This window comes from Scyliorhinus torazame, chromosome 17 (assembly GCF_047496885.1).
Source record: "Scyliorhinus torazame isolate Kashiwa2021f chromosome 17, sScyTor2.1, whole genome shotgun sequence".
NCBI classification, from domain to species: Eukaryota; Metazoa; Chordata; class Chondrichthyes; order Carcharhiniformes; family Scyliorhinidae; genus Scyliorhinus; species Scyliorhinus torazame.
In genome coordinates this window covers 156,766,073-156,788,104 of record NC_092723.1, presented here as the reverse complement: position 1 = coordinate 156,788,104, position 22,032 = coordinate 156,766,073, and the positions used below count along the sequence as shown (strand labels likewise).

Genomic DNA, 22,032 nt, shown 5'->3' with positions numbered 1-22,032 from the left:
CTCAGTGAATATATTCCAGACTGAGGTCAGTGGTGTATTGAATTCTAAGAGAGTCAAGTGATATGAGGATCACATAGGGGAGGATCAGACGGGGTACGTGAAAGGGAGGCAGCTGTTTTCGAACATTAGGAGGGTTTTGAATGTTGTTATGGCACCGGCGGAAGGGAAGGAAACAGAGGTAGTTGTGGCACTGGATGCCGAGAAGGCGTTTGATCGGGTAGAATGGGGGTACCTGATGGCATGCTGGAGCGGTTTGGGATTGGACCAAGATTTGTGAACTGGGTAAAGCTAATATATAAGGAGCCGAAGGAGAGTGTCCGCACAAATAATATCAGTTCGAGATACTTTTCTTTCCACCGTGGGAGAAGACAGGGATGTCCCTGCTGTTTGCACTGGTGATTGAGCCGTTGGCCATCGCATTGAGAATGGAAAGGAATAGTGCGGGGGAGATAGAGCATAGGGTGTCCTTGTATGCCGACGACTTGCTGCTGTATGTGTCGGAACCGAGTGCGTCGATAGGAGGAATATTGGAGCTACTGCGGGTATTCGGGTCTTTCTCGGGGTACAAGTTGAACCTGGACAAGAGTGAGTATTTTGTGGTGTCTCGGCCGGGGATGGGGGCAGGGGTGGGAGGGCTGCCATTCCGTAGAGCAGGGACTCATTTTAGGTATCTGGGGCTGCAGGTTGCCCGGGAGTGGGGGAGGCTTCGCAGGTACAACATCACTAGTTTGGTGGGGAGAGTGAAAGCCGATCTGGCAAGGTGGGATGGCCTGCCTCTGTCACTGTCGGGTACAGGCGGTTAAAATTAACGTGTTGCCACGATTCCGGTTTATTTTTCAATGCCTACCGATTTTCCTGCCAAAAGGTTTTTTTCAGGGAGATTGAGGGAAGGATTACCTCATTCATATGGGGAGGGAAGGTGGCCAGAGTGAGTAAGGTGCTGCTACAGAGGGGAAGGCAGGCAGGGGGTTTGGGTCTCCCGAACCTGTTGTACTACTATTGGGCAGCGAATGTGGAGAAGGTGCGGAGCTGGGTGAGAGGAGCTGATTCGCAGTGGGTCAGAATGGAGGAGAGTTTGTGCAGGGGGTCGGGGCTGAAGGCACTAGCAACAGCGCCGCTCCAGATAGCTCCGGGGAAATATTCAGGGAGTCCAGTAATAATAGCTTCATTGAAAATCTGGAGGCAGTTTCGCCAACACTTCGGGTTGGGGGTAGGGTCAAGGGAAATGCCGATTCGGGGGAACCACAGATTTGAGCCAGGGAGGTGGGATGGAAGTGTTCGGAAATGGGAAGAGAGGGGGATGAAGACGCTAAAAGATTTGTTTCTTCGGGGTCGGTTTGCAAGATTGAGGGAGCTGGAAGCGAAGTATGGGCTAGAGCAGGGAGAAGTGTTTAGGTACATGCAGGTTCGGGATTTTGCCAGGAAGGAGATACAGAGCTTCCCAGAGGAACCGGCCTCCACATTGCTGGAGGAGGTGTTGACGACAAGGGGACTGGAGAAGGGGGCAGTGTCAGCAGTGTATGGAGCTATTTTGGAAGAGGATAAGGCACCACTGGAAGGGATCAAAGCAAAGTGGGAGGAAGAGCTGGGAGAGGTTATAGAGGAGGGGGTCTGGTGTGAGGTGCTCCGGAGAGTGAATGCCTCCACCTCATGTGCGAGGTTGGGGCTGATACAGCTGAAGGTGGTATATAGAGTGCACCTCACGAGGGCGAGGATGAGCCGATTTTTTGAAGGAGTAGAGGATGTGTTTGGTCCTGTCCAAAGCTAGGGGAATGCTGGAAGGAGTTGTTTAGGGTAAATTCCAAGGTGATGCATGAGGAACTGGACCCGGGTCCCCAGGAGGCCATATTCGGGGTGTCAGACCAGCCAGGGTTGGAAACGGGTGCGGAGGCAAATATCATAGCCTTCGCCTCGTTGATCGCCCGAGGGCAGATCCTGCTGGGGTGGAGAGCAGTCTCTCCATCCAGTGCCCTGGCATGGCGGGGGGACCTGTTGGAATACTTGACCCTTGAGAAGGTTAGGTTCGAACTGTGGGGAAGCTCGGAGGAGTTCTACAAGTCATGGGCACTATTTATTATGCACTTTCAAGAACTGGATAACATCGAACATTAGTGGGGGGGAAGAGGAGAGAGAGGGGGGCTGTGTAGAGTAAGGGTGACTATGGGTAATCCCGGATTCCTTTTTGTCATTTATTTATGTAAACATGCGGGCTGATGTTTGGGGGTTGGTGGGCGGATGGGATCGTTGTTATTGTTATGGGGATTGACATATCTTGCCGATTATTGTTTATTGTTGATGGGTGAAAATGCGGGAGAAAATGTGAAAAAGGAGAATAACATTAAAAAAAAATTTTTTTAAATAAAAAAAAGTGATACGAGGATCAGGTGAGAAAGTGGAGGTCAGGTCGAGGATCAGCCATGATCTTATTATCAAAGGGTGATCTGGCCTACTCATGTTTAGGTCAGCATTTCTCTACCTTCTGCAAGAAGGTTTAAAAAAACGAACGTGTACGAAAAAACTACTTGCACCAATAAATAAACCAGAAGAAGCACCTACATTTGTCAGAGTGCGAGTTTGTAAGTAAGGTCAGTGAATTCGGAATGCAATTTATTCTGTGATGACAATTAAAGATGTTAATGCTTCAATGGTTCTATTGACTGGGGATTGTCGGACAACCAGCCAGTGAAGGTACAATGAGGTTGTCAGTCATACGACAGTTTCCTGGATCCGCACCTGGTGTCAGTAAGGTGAGGAAAAACTCAGTTAGGATTAGGTGGCGAATCTGCCTCATGGCGCTGAGGACCCAAGTTCGATCCCGGTCCTGGGTCACTGTCCGTGTGGAGTTTGCACATTCTCAGTGTCTGCGAGGATCCCACCCCCACAATCCAAAAACATGCGCAGGGTAGGTGAATTGACTACGCTAAATTACCCCTTAATTGGAAACTAAAAGAATTGGTACTCTAAATTTTTTTTTTTTTTTTTTTTAATAAAAAGGATTAGGTGATGAAAATTCATGATAATGTATTGGTAACGGTTATGGGTTAATTATAAAACATGACTCCAGTGAGTTCATTTTCCTAACTGAAGGCATAAAAAGGTGTGTTTAATTGGGAGAGAATACATGTGATCTTAAGGTTGAAAATTGGTAAGAATTGGGAAATATTGCTCAACACCAGAAACAAGATTCACATTATGTGAACAAAACATTAATAATTTTATACAGAAAAATACTGGTGTTATGGGAGCAGTTGGAATTTTTCTAACATCTGAAGCAAAAAGGTTGAAAACCTCTGCTTTATGTAACACACTTCAGTACCCTTCCTCACCCGTATAATCAGTGCCATGCTGTGACACTCTTCTCACCAACATAACTAGTATAGAAATCCAAAGTGTCTTAGCCTATCAGTAGAACCAGTGCAATATTAGAATAAGTTACTCCAAATGTGTTTAGCGCTGAACTGCCAGAATTGGTTCAGGTTACGGACTTACAAAGAGGAAGCTTAACTCCAACTTAAAACAACACAGCTGTTTACAGAATGTGCCGACTAGGGGCTTTTCACAGTAACTTCATTTGAAGCCTACTTGTGACAATAAGTGATTTTCACATCATTTTTCACGAATTAAGGAAGGCAAAATAATACGGCTAAATTGCCCCTTAGTGTAAAGTTAGATACCTCAATATATTTGCAAAGCCATATCCTGCAAGACCTGAGCTTATTGTAGCCAATGTCACAGAATGATGTTGCACATTGTTAGCTGTTAACAGGAGCTGAACTCCTTACCTTGTCCAGATGTTACGACAAATTGTTGCAACCCCAGGTACACTTCAAGATTATCCTGCAAGATGGGGAACTAGGAACAGAAAGAAAAAACAAGGAATGAAAGCAGTTCTTACAATCACAATTAACCACTCAACATTTAGTGCAAGTATTGACTGTCTTTTTCGTTCACTGCAGAAACTGGATGGTTGGCCAGAGTGCATTAGACAACTGTCTGTAGTTCAATTCCAACCAACATTACTGAAACACGTCTCCCAGAATGGTTGCAAAAGATTGTTCAACAGAGAGTGGAATGGCAGTGTGAATTGCAGGGGCTGGTTTAGCACAGGGCTAAAGAGCTGGCTTTTAAAGCAGACCAAGGCAGGCCAGCAGCACGGTTCAATTCCCGTACCAGCCTTCCCGAACAGGTGCCGGAATGTGCCGACTTGGGTCTTTTCACAGTAACTTCATTTGAAGCCTACTTGTGACAATAAGTGATTTTCACTTCATGTTTCACGAATTAAGGAAGGCAAAATAATAAGGCTAAATTGCCCCTTAGTGTCCAGGGATGTGCAGGTTAGGTTATCGGGTTAGGGGGGTAGGGAGAGGTGTTGGGTGAGTGGATATGGTAGAGCGCTCATTTGAAGGTTCGGTGCAGACTCAATGGGCTGAATGGCCTCCTTCTGCACTGTAGGGATTCTATGATTTTGCACATTCTCCCCTTGTCTGCACGGGTTTCACCCCCACAATTTAAAAAGATGTGCTGGGGATGGGGAAGAGGCCAGCTGCGGCCAAGGTGCTTAGGGGGTTCATGGACCAGATGGGGGGAGTAGATTAGTGAAGATTTGCCAGGCCTTCGGCCAGAGAATTTTCTTTTTTCTCCCACGTACATAAGGCCTACTCCCGGATAGATTTTTTTTGTTCTGGGCAGGGCATTGATCCCAAAAGTGGAGGGAACGGAGTGTTCGGCCATAGCCATTTCAGACCATGCCCCGCATTGGGTGGAGTTAGAGCTGGGGGAGGAGAGGGACCAACGCCCGCTGTGGAGGTTGGATGTGGGACTGCTGGCAGACGAGGAAGTGTGCAGGGGGGGGGGGGGGGGGGGGTATTGAAAGGTATCTGGAGGCCAACGACAACAGGGAGGTGCAGGTGGGAGTAGTATGGGAGGCGCTGAAGGCGGTGGTCAGGGGAGAGCTAATCTCCATCAGGGCTCATAGGGTGAAGAGAGAGGGTAGGGAAAGGGAGAGGGGTTAGTGGGGGAGATTTTAAGGGTGGACAGGAGCTATGCAGAGGCTCCTGATGAGGGACTACTCAGGGAGAGACAAAGTCTCCAGACGGAGTTCGACCTGTTGACCACAGGGAAGGCAGAGGCACAGTGGAGGAAGGTACAGGGGGCGATATATGAATATGGGGAGAAGGCGAGTCGGATGCTGGCACATCAGCTCCGTAAGAGGATGACAGCGAGGGAGATAGGCGGAGTCAAAGATGGCAGGGGAACTATGGTGCGGAGTGCAGGGAAAGTGAATGAGGTTTTTAAGGCCTTTTACGAGGAGCTGTATAGGTCCCAGCCCCCAGGGGGAACAGAGGTGATGCAGCGATTCTTGGACCAATTGAGGTTCCAAGGGTGGAGGAGCAGGAGGTGGCTGCTTTGGGGGCACCAATTGGGGTGGAAGAGCTGGTTAAAGGACTGGGGAGTATGTAGGCAGGGAAGGCCCCGGGGCCGGATGGGTTCCCGGTGGAGTTTTACAGGAAGTATGTAGACCTGTTAGCCCCGTTGCTGGTAAGGACCTTCAATGAAGCAAGGGAGGGGAGGGACCCTGCCCCCGACAATGTCGGAGGCAACGATCTCTTTGATCTTGAAACGGGATAAGGACCCACTGCAATGTGGGTCATATAGACCGATCTTGCTCCTTAATGTAGATGCTAAGCTGCTGGCAAAAATGTTGGCCACGAGGATCGAGGACTGTGTCCCGGGGGTGATTCACTAGGACCAGACGGGATTCGTAAAGGGTAGGCAGTTAAACACTAATGTGCGAAGGCTCCTAAATGTGATAATGATGCCATCGGTGGAGGGAGAAGCGGAGATAGTGACAGCCATGGACGCGGAGAAGGCCTTTGATCGGGTAGAGTGGGAGTATCTCTGGGAAGTGTTGAGGAGGTTTGGGTTCGGGGGAGGGTTTATTAGATGGGTATCGAGGGACAAGGCAGGGGTGCCCCTTGTCCCCTCTGCTGTTCGCATTAGCAATTGAACCTTTGGCCATGGCGTTAAGGGAGTCGGGGAAATGGAAGGGGGTGGTTCGAGGGGGAGAGGAACATCGAGTGTCATTGTATGCAGACGACCTGTTGCTGTATGTGAGAGGGGATGGTTGAGGTAATGCAGATCCTACGGGAGTTTGGAGACTTTTCGGGCTATAAGCTCAATGTGGGAAAGAGTGAGCTCTTTGTGATCCATCCGGGGGACCAGGGAAGAGGGATAGACGACCTACCGTCGAGGAGGGCGGAAAGGAGCTTTCGATACTTGGGGATTCAGGTAGCTAGGAGCTGGGGGGCACTGCACAAACTTAATTTGACGCGGTTGGTGGAACAGATGGAGGAGGATTTTAAAAGGTGGGACATGTTGCCACTCTCGCTGGCGGGTAGGGTACAGTCGGTTAAAATGGTGGTTCTCCCGAGGTTTCTTTTTGTATTCCAATGCCTCCCAATTGTGATTACCCAGGCCTTCTTTAAGAGGGTAAGCAGGAGCATAATGGGATTTGTGTGGGCAAGCAAGACCCCGCGGGTAAGGATGGGGTTCTTGGAGCGTAGCAGAGACAGAGGAGGGTTGGCATTGCCGAACTTGGGTGGGTACTACTGGGCAGCCAACGTGGCAATGATCCGCAAGTGGGTGATGGATGGAGAGGGGGCGGCGCGGAAGAGATTGGAGATGGCATCCTGCAAAGGAACGAGCCTGGGGGCGCTGGTGACAGCACCGCTGCCGCTCTCGCCGACAAGGTACACCACGAGCCCGGTGGTGGCGGCAACGCTCAAGATCTGGGGGCAGTGGAGACGGTACTGGGGTGCAACGGGAGCTTCGGTGTGGGCCCCGATCAGAGACAACCATCGGTTTGTCCCAGGAAGGATGGATGGGGGGGGTTTCAGAGCTGGCATCGGGCGGGGATTAGAAGATTGGGGGACCTGTTCATTGACGGGACGTTTGCGAGCTTAGGGGCGCTGGAGGAGAAGTTTGGGCTATCCTCGGGAAATGCTTTCAGGTGCATGCAGGTGAGGGCGTTTGTGAGGCGGCAGGTGAGGGAATTTCCGCTACTCCCAGCACAGGGGGTTCAAGAGAGGGTGATTTTGGGCGTATGGGTTGGAGAGGGCAAGGTGTCGGCGATATACCAGGAGATGAAAGGGGGGGGGGGGGGGGGGGGCTGTGGTAGAGGAGCTGAAGGGTAAATGGGAGGAGGAGATTGAGGAGGGGCTATGGGCTGATGCCCTAAGTAGGGTTAATTCCTCTTCCTCGTGTGCCAGGCTCAGCCTGATACAATTTAAGGTGGTTCATAGAGCGCATATGACGGGGGCGAGGCTGAGTAGGTTCTTCGGGGTGGAGGACAGATGTGGGAGGTGCTCAGGAAGTCCGGCGAACCATGTCCATATGTTTTGGTCATGCCCGGCACTGGAGGGGTTCTGGAGGGGAGTTGCGGGAACAGGATCTAAGGTGGTGAAAGTCCGGGTCAAGCCAAGCTGGGGGCTAGCACTATTTGGAGTAGTAGACGAGCCGGGAGTGCAGGAGGCGAAAGAGGCCAGCATTCTGGCCTTTGCGTCCCTAGTAGCCGGGCAAAGGATATTGCTAATGTGGAAGGAGGCGAAGCCCCCCAGCGTGGAGGCCTGGATAAATGATATGGCAGGGTTTATCAAGTTGGAAAGGATAAAGTTTGCCTTGAGAGGGTCTGCGCAGGGGTTCTACAGGCGGTGGCAACCGTTCCTAGACCATCTCCTGGAGCGTTAGATGAAGGTCGGACAGCAGCAGCAGCAACCCAGGGGGGGGGGTGGGGGGGGGGGGACATAGAAAACACATGAATGATCCGGAAACTGACATGTACGGGAAGAATCCAATGTACAAAGTTCTGTATCTTATTGACTTGCCATGTCTTGCCACGCGAGTTCTCTTTCTTTTCTTTGTTACGGGGGGAGGGGGGGTTTGTTTGTAAGGTGGAAAATATTGTTGAAAAATTCTTAATAAAAACATATTAAAAATAAAAAGATGTGCTGGGTAGGTGAATTGGCCACGCTAAATTGCCCCTTAATCGGAAAAAAAGAATTAGGTGTTCTAAATATATTTTTAAAACATTAAACAGCCTCTCGGGCATTAAGTGGCAGTGGGGAAGTTGTTGGGAACGAGAGCAGACTGATGCCAATAGTAAGTCTTCTACCTAATACTGAATCAAAGTAATCCCATATTAATGTTCAGTAATTGTTACTTACGATTGTAGAAAACGCATGAGAAGGAAGGAGTTCCATCACTTTAGCCACAACTTCCAAGCTCTGTCGCAAATAGCGCTGCCATTCAGTCTGTTGCTACAAGCAAAGAGATGCAAAGATGCTGAAACCTCCTTAGATACATTATGCAGTGGGCTCATTGTGGTTTGTGGGAGCTTTGTGTATGTAAATAGACTGCTGTAATTCCTGCTTTGCAACAGTGACTACACTGTAAATGTGTTTGTTGGGCTAAAAGTGCTTGGGGGAAGACAAGATCATGAAATGTGTTTATAATTATAAGTATTTTTTCTTCCTTACTCAACTGAATGTCCTTATGTTGGAGTAAACACAGGTTAGAGGAAGTCAATTGCAATAATGAATTATCAGGCAGATCTTTTACAACAGACAAGTTCAATGCTTCAGTCACTTATGCAAAACTATTTTCGCTGGCTAGAAAATTACCCAACACATGACAAGTGCAGGAGCATGCTATAAACTCCAACGAGCTGAATCACGTGCTGTGCAATAATCTAATAATCTTTATTAGTGTCACAAGTAGGCTTACATTAACATTGCAATGAAGTTACTGTGAAAATCACCTAATTGCCACACTACGTCGCCTGTTCAGGTAGACAGAGGGAGAATTCTGAACATCCAATTCACCTAACAAGCACGTCTTTCGGGACTTGTGGGAGGAAACCGGAGCGCCGGGTGGAAACCCATGCAGACACAGGGAGAATGTGCAGACTCCGCACAGAGAGTGACCTAAGCCGGGAATCGAACTTGGGGCCCTGGCACTGTGAAGCAACAGTGCTAACCATTGTGCTACCGTGCTGACCTTGCCTGGTCCTCATTACTAACCCTCGAGGGCTGGACATTTGTCTTTAAGGCATCGCATATATTTGAGGCTTGGTTAGCTAACAGGAAACGGAGTAGGCATAAATGGGCTTTTCTCAGGTTGGCAGGATGTAACGAGTGGATTGCCACTAGGATTAGTCCTGAGGCCTCAACTTTTCACAATCTATCAATGATTTGGATGAAGGGACCAAATGCATGGTTGCTAAGTGTAATAACACAAAGATAGGTTTATAACGACATGAGAAATTTGCATTGGGATATAGATAGGTAAGGGAGTAGCAAAAACATGGCAGATGGGAGTAAAATATGAACTTGTTCAAATAAGTACTGTCCTTTCTAAAACTGTATACTGTAAGTAAACTTCGGAAAATGTTTCACACAGCAGGGCACAAAAAAGAAGATGCATATCAACAGGGAACATTTGAAGGAAGGTGGCAAAAATGACATTGATGTTTTTTTTCTTATCTTGTGAGACTAGCTTGGTCAGGTCTTGCTTCCTCCTGAGTTGTTCAATGATGGACCAACTTACTAAATAAGATGCGCCCCATTCACGTTAGTCCACACATCGCCAGCAAACTTACATCATCATCCAGTGTCTCATCATCAAGTTCTTCCAGCTGGGCCTGATTATAGCGGAATTGTATCCGACGCAAAACCTCCGTCAGCAGTAGAACTAATGCACCTTTGTATCTGTCAAGAGAAGCAGCAGTCAATGGCCATCACAGGGCAATAAATCTCAACGCTCAAAATAACTTGGGCAAAAAGCTAAATGCCATCTCTTAGTATAGTTCTGCCTCCTGTCCTAGTAGCAGCAATCTGCTCCAGTTATACCAGTATGGGAATAGAGGCTTTCTATACAGGAATGGCAATGTCTCTCGCACTACGAACTCTGAAACTCCCATTAGAGTCTTTTTCTTGGACTTCATTCATCGATGGCCCTGTATGGAGCCTGGATTCCCTGCTCACTCGTTTCCTTGGAAACCCAGAGTAGGCAGCGTTCACATGAAGGCAGGAGAGAGTGTCAAATCATGAGGTTTGAAGCTGCTGTGGGTTTGGAGTGTCTGGTACCTGGACCATGCAATGGTTTCTGGATGATGGAACCTGGTTGTACCACATTAACATACAATACATCTGTGTTTTCTGTACTGGAGTGCCTGCAGAGCTAACCTGGAGAAATATTTAGATTTGTGGGGGGGGGGGGGGGGGAAGAGTAGGTTGTTGGAGGAAGAGGGGAGAAAAATGAATTAGTTGGACTATGACTATTAAAAGTGCTATTTGTAGGGATATATAGTAGAATGAGTGGGTAAATTGTAACAGCAGCTGTAACTTAGAAGATTGTTTTTTGCTAGAGTATGCTTGGGTAGGTGGTGGCGCAGTGGTGTCCTCACTGGACTAGTAACCCAGAATCCCACGGTAATGCTTAGGAGACCTGGGTTTGAATCCACCCACGGCAGATGGTGGAAATTTGAACTCAATAAGAAAACCTGGAATTAAAAGTCTAATGATTACCATGAAACCATTGTCGATTGTGGAACCCATCCGGTTCATTAAAGTCCTTTATGGAAAACAATCTGCCACCATTATCTGGCCTGGCCTATGTGTATTTCCAGGTCCACCACAATGTGGTTGACTCTGAAATGGCCGAGCAAGCCACTCAGTCCAACGGCAATTAGGGATGGGCAACAAATGCTGGCCCCAGCCAGCAATGTCCACATCCCATATTAAAAAAAAAACTCTTGGAAAGATATGATCAGGTAGAAAGGGAGATCAAGACAAGGGCATGGAAACATGACAAATAAGTAATGCTGCTTCCAGCCACGTGACGAATATGTAGAAAGAGCAAGTGGGAGGCAAGGAAATAGATTCATTTTCTTTTATGAATTAAGTGCCGAATCATTTTTTTACCCCAATTAAGGCGCAATTTAGCACAGCCAATCCACCAAACCTGTATATCTTTGGGATGTGGGGGTGAGACCCACGCAAACACAGGGAGAAGGTGCAAACTCCACACAGATAGAAACTCCACACAGATACACAAGAGAAATAGATTCGTGCACACAGATTAAAGTTATTCTCAGAAAATGGAGAAATGACGGCCACAAGGCAAGAAGATATATAAAATGAGGTGCATGGACTGAAATTCCAGCAGCACAATGAGGAAGATCGTAGTCGAGATGGGTACGGTTGAAGTGGAAAGCAGCCTGGTAATGTGGATGAGGAAGTGGAGCTCAGGCTCAAGCTGTACACCAAGATTTTACATGCCCTGATTCAATACAAAATGGCAATAGGCAAGATAAATGGAAGAAAATGGAGGTGCTGACCGGGATGAAAAATGAAGGGACTCTTTTTTTCTAACTTTCACTTGGCCAGTTCTCAATATCAGGCAGTGAGAGACACTGTTTCTGGAGGGAAGGATAAATAGATTGAGTAAGGGAGCAAAATAGCGAGTTGGATTCCATCAAGACAGACTGGCTTATTGGGCTGAATGTTGTTTCCCCTCCTCAACAATGGAGTTACATTACTTTGGATAATTACCCATAAATGGTTATAGAGTGTTGCACTAGTGTGGGAGGCTATCGATTGAGATGTCAGGAGAAATATAACTGAACGACTGGCTTAGAACAATATTACACCACAGAGCGGGCAAGGGAGGATTATCCAATGGCCCACAGTACTTGTGTTTCATAATGAAATCCCCCCCCCCCACAGCCATTTACCCTCTCCTACAAAGGAACAGCTGCAATGAAGTTAAACCAATTGTAATGGTTGATATATAGGGATTTTGCTTTTTTTTAATTATTAACACCATGATTCAGTTTGGTAGTGTTAAAGATATGAATTCAGCTACTGAAGGCAGAAAGGAGTATTTGGACACCCGAGTACACCGAATGAGACATAGATTGAGTTAGTAGTTGGGAATTTAGTTCATGTGGGAATTTGGTGCACAGGAGGAAGATTTTCATTCTCCAGCCATTAGCGATTTTCCTCCTTTGGCTCTATGCTAAGTGAAACTTTCTATTACTTTTATCTATGCAAATTATTAACCAATTGATCAAATAAATACAGTTGGATAGAATTGACAGGGTTGGAGGAGTTCTACGATTGCAGCATGTGGAAATCTGTGGAATGCACTGCAGACAACCATATCTGCAGAAAGCCTCTGCAGCTTAAGCTACTACTATGGCTCCGAAATGCTGAGCTAGAGAGAGTAGTGGACATCGTGGTGGGGATCAGGGTTGAGGAGAGTTGCCTGGACACTCTCTCCCAGGAGCAATCAGACACAGAAATATAATAATAATAATAGCTTATTGTCACAAGTAGGCTTCAATGATGTTACTGTGAAAAGCCCCTAGTCGCCACATTCCGGAGGCTGGTACGGGAATTGAACTCGCACTGCTGGCATTGTTCTGCATTGCAAGCCAGCTATTGAGTCCACTATGCTAAAAGATGGGTGGCAGGTCAGAATATTGGACAGAATATTAAAAAAAGAGCAAAGATTGACTTTTAAAAATCAATTCGGAGGAAAGAATTACAGTACGAGAGAAAGCTAGCTAGAAACATAAAGACAAATAGTAACGAGTTTCTGTCGATATTTAAGTGAGCATTGGTCTTGTAGAAAGTGAGTTCAGGGAATTGATAATGGAAAATAAGGAAATAGCAGATGAATTAAACAGGGTTTTTTTTGTCAGTCTTCACTATAGAAGATACAAGCACCATCCCAGAAATAACTGCAAATCAGGAAGGGAGGGAGTAATTCCCTCCCATATGGGCAGACAGTGGCGTGGTGGTATTTCCAATGGGCTAGTAATCCGGTGATCGAGGACAATGCTCTGGGGCCTGGGTTCAAATCCCATCACGGCAGATGGAGACATTTGTATTCAATTAAAAAAGATCTGGAATTAAATGTTTAAAATGATGACCATGAAACCATTGGTTTTTTTTGTTTAGAGTACCAAATTCTTTTCTTCCAATTAAGGAGAAATTTAGCATGGCCAATTCACCTACCCTGCACGTCTTTGGGTTGTGGGGGTGAGACTCACGCAAACACAGGGAGAATGTGCAAACTCCACACGAACAATGACCTGGGGCCGAGATCGAACCCGGGTCCTCGGCGCCATGAGGTAGCAGTGTTAACCACTGCTCCATCATGCCACCCGATGAAACCATTGTTGATTACATCGGTCACAGAAAAAATGAGAAGTTATTATTGAAGACATTATAGCAGGCTAAGTTAAATTGAAGACAATCAGGCAGAGTCAACATGGTTTTGTGAAAGGGAAATAATGTTTAACCAATAAGTTTGAAATTTTTTGAAGTAACATTTATTGTGCATAAAGGGGAACCAGTGGATATACCGAGATATCCAGAAGACATTTAATACGGTGCCACATCAAGGGTTAATGCGGCAAATAAAAGCTCAAGACGTCGGAGGTAACATATTGGCATGCAAAGAGGATCAGTGCTGGGGCCTCAACTTTTTATAATTTGCGTAAATGACTTGGATAAAGGGACCAATGGTATGGTTGCTAAGCTTGCTGATGACAAAAAAATAGGTAGGAAAGTAAGTTGTGAAGAGGATGCAAGGGGCTACAAAGGGATATTGATAGGTTAACTGAGTGGGAAAAGATCTGGCAAATGGAATATAATGTGTGAAAATGTGCAATTGCCCATTTTGGCAGGAAGAATAAAAAGAAGCGTGTTATCTAAATGGAGAGAGATTACAGAGCACGGAGGTGCAGAAGGATCTGGGTATCCCAGTGCATGAATCGCAATAAGTTACTATGCAGGTGTAGCATGTAATTAGGAAAGCTAATAGATTGTTATTGTTTTTTGAGAGTGAAATCCAATACAAAAGAAAGTGAGGTTATGCTTCAGTTATACAGGCCATTGGTGAGACCATAGAGTATTGTGTACAGTGTTGATCACCTTATTTAAGGAAGGATGCAAATGCATTGGAAGCCGGAGGGGGTTTAATAGAAAATACCTGGAATAAGCAGTTTATCTTATGAGGAAAAGTTGGACAGGTTAGCCTTGTATCCGCTGGAGTTTATAAGAGTAAGAGGCAATATGATAGTAACACAAGATCTCAAGGAGACTGGACACGGTGGATATAGATAGGTTATTTCCTTTCGTGACAGAATCTAGAACTAGGGGTCACGGTTTAAAAATAAAAGTCACCCATTTAAGACAGAGATAAGGAAAAATCTTCAAGGTCTTGTCTCTTTGGATCTCTCTTTTTCAAAAGGCAGCGGAAGCAGAAACTTTGAATTTTTTTTTTAAGATGGAGGTAGATAGATTCTTGATAAACAAGGGGTTGAAAAGTTATCAGGTAGGCGGGAACATGGAGTTGAGGTTACAATCAGGTCAGCTATGATCTTATTGAATGGCAGCACAGCCTTTAGAGTGGCCTACTTCTGCTCCTAATTTTTATGTTTGTATGTATCCCCAACTTGAAAAACTTTCATCGACTTGCATTAGTCAAGCCTACTACTTCAACTAAAGAGCAGCTGTATGTCACAAGAATTCATGTTTCCCAGTATAGCTGCAACAAGCAGAGGTGAAATGTTCACTCAGAGTTATGCATAAGGCACAACCTCCAGCTCTGATGTTTACAGATTAGCTGAATGTGGCGGCGAGGGGAAGAAGCGTTTGGCTTGGGTCACCTTTTACATTCAACATTCTTACACAACTATTTAATTTGCTCACTACATTCAACAGGCACATTGCTCAACTCTCACATTCTGGGATTTACTTTCACAAGCAACCCAGCATATGTAACAATGCGATTTTCAGTTTTACATACAAGAGAAAACGTCCCATTTTGCAGAGTCACTTTGTGATCTTGTATAGAAACCTGCTTCCTGTTGTGTTGATGACAGTAAACTATGTTTGGTAGCAATCTGTGAAATTATCCTTTCCACCTTTATACTAATGAGTCACTTCAGGCAGAATTAGTTCCACAATTGTATAATTGGGGCAATTTGACAAAAACTCCACATTTCCAAGATCGGTGAACAGTTTTTGACTGGGGTGGGGAGGAGCAGTTATTAGACACCCATACATTATTTGTTGTCTGGACATCCAATAGTTCAGTTGCCTAGCAGCCAGAGAAAGCTAAAGGAACTTGTGCAAAGGCACTAGCTGAAACCTCTGTCTGATGGTTTGGGAATCTCAATCTTAAATGCTAATCTGTGCCTTCAGGATTTCCTTGTGTTTATTTCAGATTCTAGGGCCAGCTGTATTTTGCTTCTAGTAGTTTTAAGGGTGCCTCTGTATCCAAGATCCAGATGCAGCAGCAATGTAGTATAAGATTAACTCTAGCCCTTTCAGATAATTCTCTGGGTACATTTTGCACTCAATTTTAAGCAGGAAAGTAGAACAAATCTGACTGTAGGACGATGATTCTAACTGCAATTTGCATACCGATCCACTGCAATTCGCATACCGCCGCAACCGGTCCACAGCAGACACCATTTCCCTGGCCCTACACTCATCCCTAGAGCATCTCGACAACGAGGACTCCTACATCAGACTCCTATTTATTGACTACAGCTCCGCCTTCAACACTATAATCCCAGCCAAACTCATATCAAAGCTCCAAAACCTAGGACTTGGCTCTCCACTCTGCAACTGAATCCTCGACTTTCTGACCCACAGACCACAATCAGTAAGAATAAACAATACCTCCTCCACAATAGTCCTCAATACCAGGGCCCCGCAAGGTTGCGTACTTAGCCCCCTACTCTACTCCTGTACACACACGACTGCGAGGCAAAATTTGGTTCCGACTCCATCTACAGGTTTGCTGACGATACGACCATAGTGGGCCGGATCTTGAAAAACAACGAGTCAGAATACAGGAGGGAGGTGGAGAACCCAGTGGAGTGGTGCAGCGACAACAATCTCTCCCTTAATGCCAGCAAAACTAAAGCGCTGGTCATTGACTTCAGGAAGCAAAGTACTGTACACACCCCTGTCAGCATCAACAGGGCCGAGGTGGAGATGGTTAGCAGTTTCAAATTCCTAGGGGTACACATCACCAAAAATCTGTCCTGGTCCACCCACGTCGACGCTACCACCAAGAAAGCACTACAGTGCTTATACTTCCTCAGGAAACTAAGGAAGTTCGACATGTCCATATTAACTCTGACCAACTTTTACAGATGCACCATAGAAAGCATCCTATCTGGCTGCATCACAGCCTGGATGGCAACTGCTCGGCCCAGGACCACAAGAAACTTCAGAGAGTCGTGAACACCGCCCAGCCCATCACACGAACCTGCCGTCCATCCATTGGCTCCATCTACACCTCCCGCTGCCTGGGGAAAGCGGGCAGCATAATCAAAGAACCCTCCCCCCCGGCTTACTCACTCTTCCAACTTCTTCCATCGGGCAGGAGATACAAAAGTCTGAGAACACGCACAAACAGACTCAAAAACAGCTTCTTCCCCGCTGTTACCAGACTCCTAAACGACCCTCTTGTGGACTGACCTTGTTAACTCTACACCCCTGTATGCTTCATCCGATGCCGGTGCTCAAGTAGTTACATTGTGTACCTTGTGTTGCCCTATTATGTATTTTCTTTTATTTCCTTTTCTTTTTATGTACTTAATGATCTGTTGAGCTGCTCGCAGAAAAATACTTTTCACTGTACCTCGGTACACGTGGCAATAAACAAATTAAATTCAATCTATCAGGTTGTAGCTTTGGCTATTGTTCTTGGAAGAAGCACTCATTCATTCAGCTCCCCAGGAAACCAGCATCACTGCGCTGAGTTAAACAATATTAAGTACTTTGAAATAAACTGTCAACCTTCAATCACCCAAGGGGATCAGACTGGATGAGGGACTAAATGGTAATGAGCAGCCTTCAATTGGAAAAATAGACCGTGCAGTGTTCCCACTCTATGAATTGTCTGAAAGTCAATAACCTAACCATTCCTTTCTATATCTTGTCCCGGGTTAGGAAACACTCAAGGAAATATACCGACATCTAACCAGTCACAAATATTAGATTTCATGCACTTTGACAAACAGGCTCACAAATTCAGCCAACACTATAGCTCAACAGACATTGAGAATAATACTGCTGTTGGGATACCGGACCAAACCCCAGATTTTGTTACTGAATACTGGACTTAAAACCCCAAACAATTTGCAATTTGTAAAACTGAGAGGAAAGGATACTTCACCCCAGGAGTGAATACTCTGACCAATAGGCATCTTTTATGTTAAAACAAGCTTTAATTAGGGCGGCATGTGGCGTAGTGGATAGCACTGGGACTACGGCGCTGAGGACCCGGTTTCGAATCCCGGCCCTGGGTCACTGTCCGTGTGGAGTTCGCACTTTCTCCCCATGTCTGTGTGGGTTTTACCCCCACAACCCAAAGATGTGCAGGTTAGGTGGATTGGCCATGCTAAATTGCCCCTTAATTGGAAAAAATATATATAATTGGGTACTCTTAAAAAATTTTTTTTAAAAAAACAAGCTTTAATTTAAACACAGAATTAATCACATTATCAAGTACCATTACAACCAAAATTAAACAGCTCTTAAATAAAAAGAAAAAACATTAACTCACCATCTACACCTATCACTGTATATTTTCCAACGAAGCAACCCAATACAGCTCAAACCCCACTCATAAATAAAGTGAGCAATCAGGGTTACTTGCTGCACTCTGTGCAGATCTTTGGAGACCATTTCAGGAACAACCTGAAAATCCTGCTGGTAAGACTCAAAAATCCTAGAGCAAACTGCTATTATTATTATTAAAACTGCCGACAGACTTGGCTCCAGCAATCAATTACATCATCTGTATCCCACTAAGATGTCCCATTGTCCCATGGCCTGCTCAGCAATCCCTCAAATTAGTCTACACCCCAGGGAATCTCCTTTCCATAAGCAATACTCATTAGCCACCTATATGTAAACAAGTAAATGATTAGAATTAATAATTACCTTTCCTTTTACAGCTTCTTAATCACAGATTTAGCAGACACACTGCATGCATTATAAACCTGGGTTTTTGACAATATTACTGCCACAAATATAAAATCTAATATATAACAATTACTACATTCATCACACTACATGCTGTTTCAACCAATTAAACATAACACTTCTGATTTCCAAAGTCACAGGCTTTAGAAAAGTTACTCTGGGTTGTAAAATCAGAAACAAATGCAAGTTTGTAGAAAATAAAAAGCTATTTATTCTGTTTTTAAAACTTAAAAAGATAACTGAAATAATTTTATAGGCATGGCATTCGAGACAAATAAACAAATTGGGGAAGTCAGACACTTCCAATGGGTCAAGCAATCTTTTCTCATACGTTATGTTCTTATAGTTGTGACAGTTCTGGTCACCTCATTTCACCACTAACACACTTGTATCACCATCATACTCGTGGATAAGAGACCTTGGCACGACACCCTGAGTTGGTGCGCGGTCAATGCCATCCAATTTGACGTGGAGTCACAACACAGGTGAAATTTGATTCTATTTAAAATACCTGAGGTCCTTGGTTGAGCCCAATAAACCACAGCCACCAAAGGGTTGTAACTTTACAACACAAGTAATCTTTCATTATGTACAGTATTAGAATTAACCACATTAACTGATAGAAAATTTAACTGACTATCTATTACCCCTTTCCTAACCCCCCTTCCTAACTCACCACATGCACGCATGCACACACAATGCCTAAACACCTCTGCCAAGTTCTTTCAGAAAGAATCACGCAGGAATCAATCACTGACCGTTGACAGGCAGACTGTCCATGGCCAACCCAGTGGTTAACCAAATTCAACCGGTTCCCTCCACAGCCGGTTCCTAAGATACACCCCGGTGCCGAAGAGTCTGGCTTCTACTGGGAACACAGTGTCCTCGTAAGCAGACAGTTTCAATGAGTCTTCGGCTTAAAGGCTCACCCCAATTATGGGTCCACGGACCAAAATATAACAAATGGGAACAAATGAAACAAACAGGAAGAATTCTTACAACCTGGGGAAAGCAGAACAATCACGGAGTATAAATGTGCTAAACAGCCCTGCCAACGACGAACAATTAGGATAAAGTGCGTGCTGGCATGTGAACAAGTCCAAATTGCAGCACCAGGAGAAAAAAAATGGAAGAAAAATGAGTGTCCTAGCACAACCTCTAAATGATGCCCATCAGTTCACAACCAACGCCAACATCCCTCATGGAAACAGGCATTTTGGTACTCAGACAGTAATGTCCAGTAAAGATGACCTGGGAGAAACCAGACATACCCAGCTCTGTCCTATGAATCTTAATAGACTCAACAATCTTATTGTGGTATACCTCTGCCGAGAGAACTTTGCTGCAATGATTAAGTCGATCACCCCAGGCATTATGTGCAAATTTAAACATATCAAAAATGATGTCATTCAAATCCTCAGCTCGGCCTTCCCAAGAGGCTTCTCAGATGGCCCCTTGATCCTGAAGCCAGTCAAGAGGAATTTTCTTTACATTAGATGAGTGCTTCTAGGGCAGCATGGTGGCGCAGTGGGTTAGCACTGCGGCCTCACGGCGCCAAGGTCCCAGGTTCGATCCCGGCTCTGGGTCACTGTCCGTGTGGAGTTTGCACATTCTCCCAGTGTTTGCGTGGGTTTTGCCCCCACAGCCCAAAAGATGTGCAAGCTAGGTGGATTGGCCATGCTAAATTGCCCCTTAATTGGAAAAAAATGAATTGGGTACTCTATAGTTATAAAACTAAAGATTTGAGTGCTTCTTTGAACTAAGTGTCAAGTGCAGTATCCTCAATACAAACTACTGAGGCCAGAAGAAAAGGCCTCTTTACAGAAAATAAAAAATATTAAAAGGTTAAAGATAGTTATACTTCTGTAGGTCAGTAATTCCCAATTCCCCCTCTTCCAGCTGAGGGGATTTTCTTTGCACGAGATGGATGAGAAAGGTCACCCTACCAATCATTCTGGAAGGTCCTCTAGACCCAGTACCGTACAACACCCAACTATTAAAAGTGATTCTTGACATTCTATCTCTACCATTCCATTCAGAAAGGCAATTACACCATGATCACTTATGTGAATCGGCCATGATTTATTTCTGAGGTAGTTCTAGGTTCATCAGATCCATACCATTCACTGTTTCTCTAGTAATTCCCCTCTTATCATAGAATCTACAGTGCAGAAGGAGGCCATTCAACCCATCGGTCTGCACCAGCCCTTGGAAAGAGCACGCTACTTATGCCCACACCTCCACCCTATCCTGTAACCCCACCTAACGTTTTGGATACTAAGGGGCTATTTAGCATGGCCAATCCACCTAATCTGCACATCTTTGGGCTGTGGGAGGAAACGGGAGGACCCGGAAGAAACCCACCCGGACACGGGGAGAAAGTGCAAACTCGACAGTCACCAGAGGCCAGAATTGAACCTGGGACCCTGGAGCTGTGACGCAGCAATGCTAACTACTGTGCCACCATGCCACCCTCTTAGTGGTTGCTTCTTAGGGATTAGAGTCCAAGTGTCTAGAGTTCTTCCTTCTCACTAAGCCCTCTGTTGCTGGGGAGCAATCTCGTCAATCTTCTAAGCATTGCCTCGACTTCCCTTGCGTCTCAATGACCAGAACTTCGTTTTCGCCAGACATACTACAATTTGTACTTTATACCAATCTAGCAATATAATTACGCATTCTGGTTTTTTTAAGCTGATTGCTGCTGCAAAAGGAATGATTAGGCACAATTCAAGGCTTCTAACCATCTCTAGATCTCCTAATTCAACTACTTCAACATCATCATCGTAATAAGTATGCAGCTCCCACATTTCCTTTCCAAAGGAGCTATTCTGGCAACTAGTGACACCATCAGCGCAGGCATTTCACAATCTGGTACTGAGCACAATTGAAAGTTGCAACATGAATTTAAGTTAGGACATAGTGACCACTTTCTCGTCTTCAAGTAGTGCTAAAGCATCTTTTACATCTGAGTGAACATGTAGCTTTGGCGTCGTTTTAAACCATGATTTTGTAAAGTACGTGGAGACCATGGCAGCGGAATTAAAATAACTGAACATTTTTTAGTCACTTTTCCTTGCAATCAACAATCAGTGCAGGGATGAAATTATGCGGGTCTGAGAAATTATATTCACCCGACTTTTGTTTGCCAGATCTGATATGTTCAATTATTCAAATCAGTGGAAATACAGTAACTCTAGTTAAATATTAAGCACTGCAGTTGTTACAGAAAGCCAAGTTTTCTAATTCTAATAACATAGCGTTATGATCCAAGTAAAAATGTCATTGTACAAATACTGCACAGGAATTGTGACTGCGTTATATCGTAAACATAGTTAATGGAAATCAAATTAACTTTGGGTATTGTCACATTAAAAGATTTATAAAGATTGGAAGAGAGGAAGGAAGCTCTCACGCACAAAGTCTAGTAACACTCAAGAGCTCAACTTTGCAGGCTGCAGGTCAATGTTACAGAAATGGCAAATTGTCCCAACTTAAAGCACTTAGGACACAGAGGAAGCAGGACAAATACTAAGATGTAGCAGCTAACCTGTTGAGGACCTCATCCCGATCAGCAAGCCGGCTCTTGATTTTACTCGTCAGGTAATCCAGGAATATTGTCCATATGTCAAGGCAGGAGAAATAACCCTCATGACTGGGCTGTAACAACAAAACATCAGAAATCATACTTGTTGCCTTTACAAACAGCTTACATAATGTAGGATAACATAGGGTATAAGGCACAGATACAGGTCATTAGCCCAGTCCATGATGGGTGCTTATGCTCCACTCAAGCCTCCTTCCATCTTTTCTCATTTAAATCCATCAAAACCCTCAATTCTCTTCTCCCTCGTATGTTCATCTTAAATACAGCTACACTAAATGTTTCAACCGCTCCCTGTGGTAATGAGTTCCACATGCTCACCACTCTGTAGGATCCCAATTCGATGTTTTGGTA

General features: G+C 45.1%; 1 protein-coding gene across 2 annotated transcripts in view; it reads right to left on the bottom strand.

Moving 5' to 3' along the window:
* xpo6 (exportin 6) overlaps positions 1–22,032 on the bottom strand; it is a 157,333-nt gene that overhangs the window by 34,355 nt on the left and 100,946 nt on the right. For both annotated transcript variants that reach the window (XM_072481372.1, XM_072481373.1), the window contains 4 exons: positions 21,625–21,734; positions 9,656–9,764; positions 8,223–8,315; positions 3,783–3,852 (listed from right to left, as the gene is read on the bottom strand). In XM_072481372.1, coding sequence (XP_072337473.1) covers positions 3,783–3,852; positions 8,223–8,315; positions 9,656–9,764; positions 21,625–21,734 — 382 coding nt within the window. The remainder of the gene's footprint in view (positions 1–3,782; positions 3,853–8,222; positions 8,316–9,655; positions 9,765–21,624; positions 21,735–22,032) is intronic.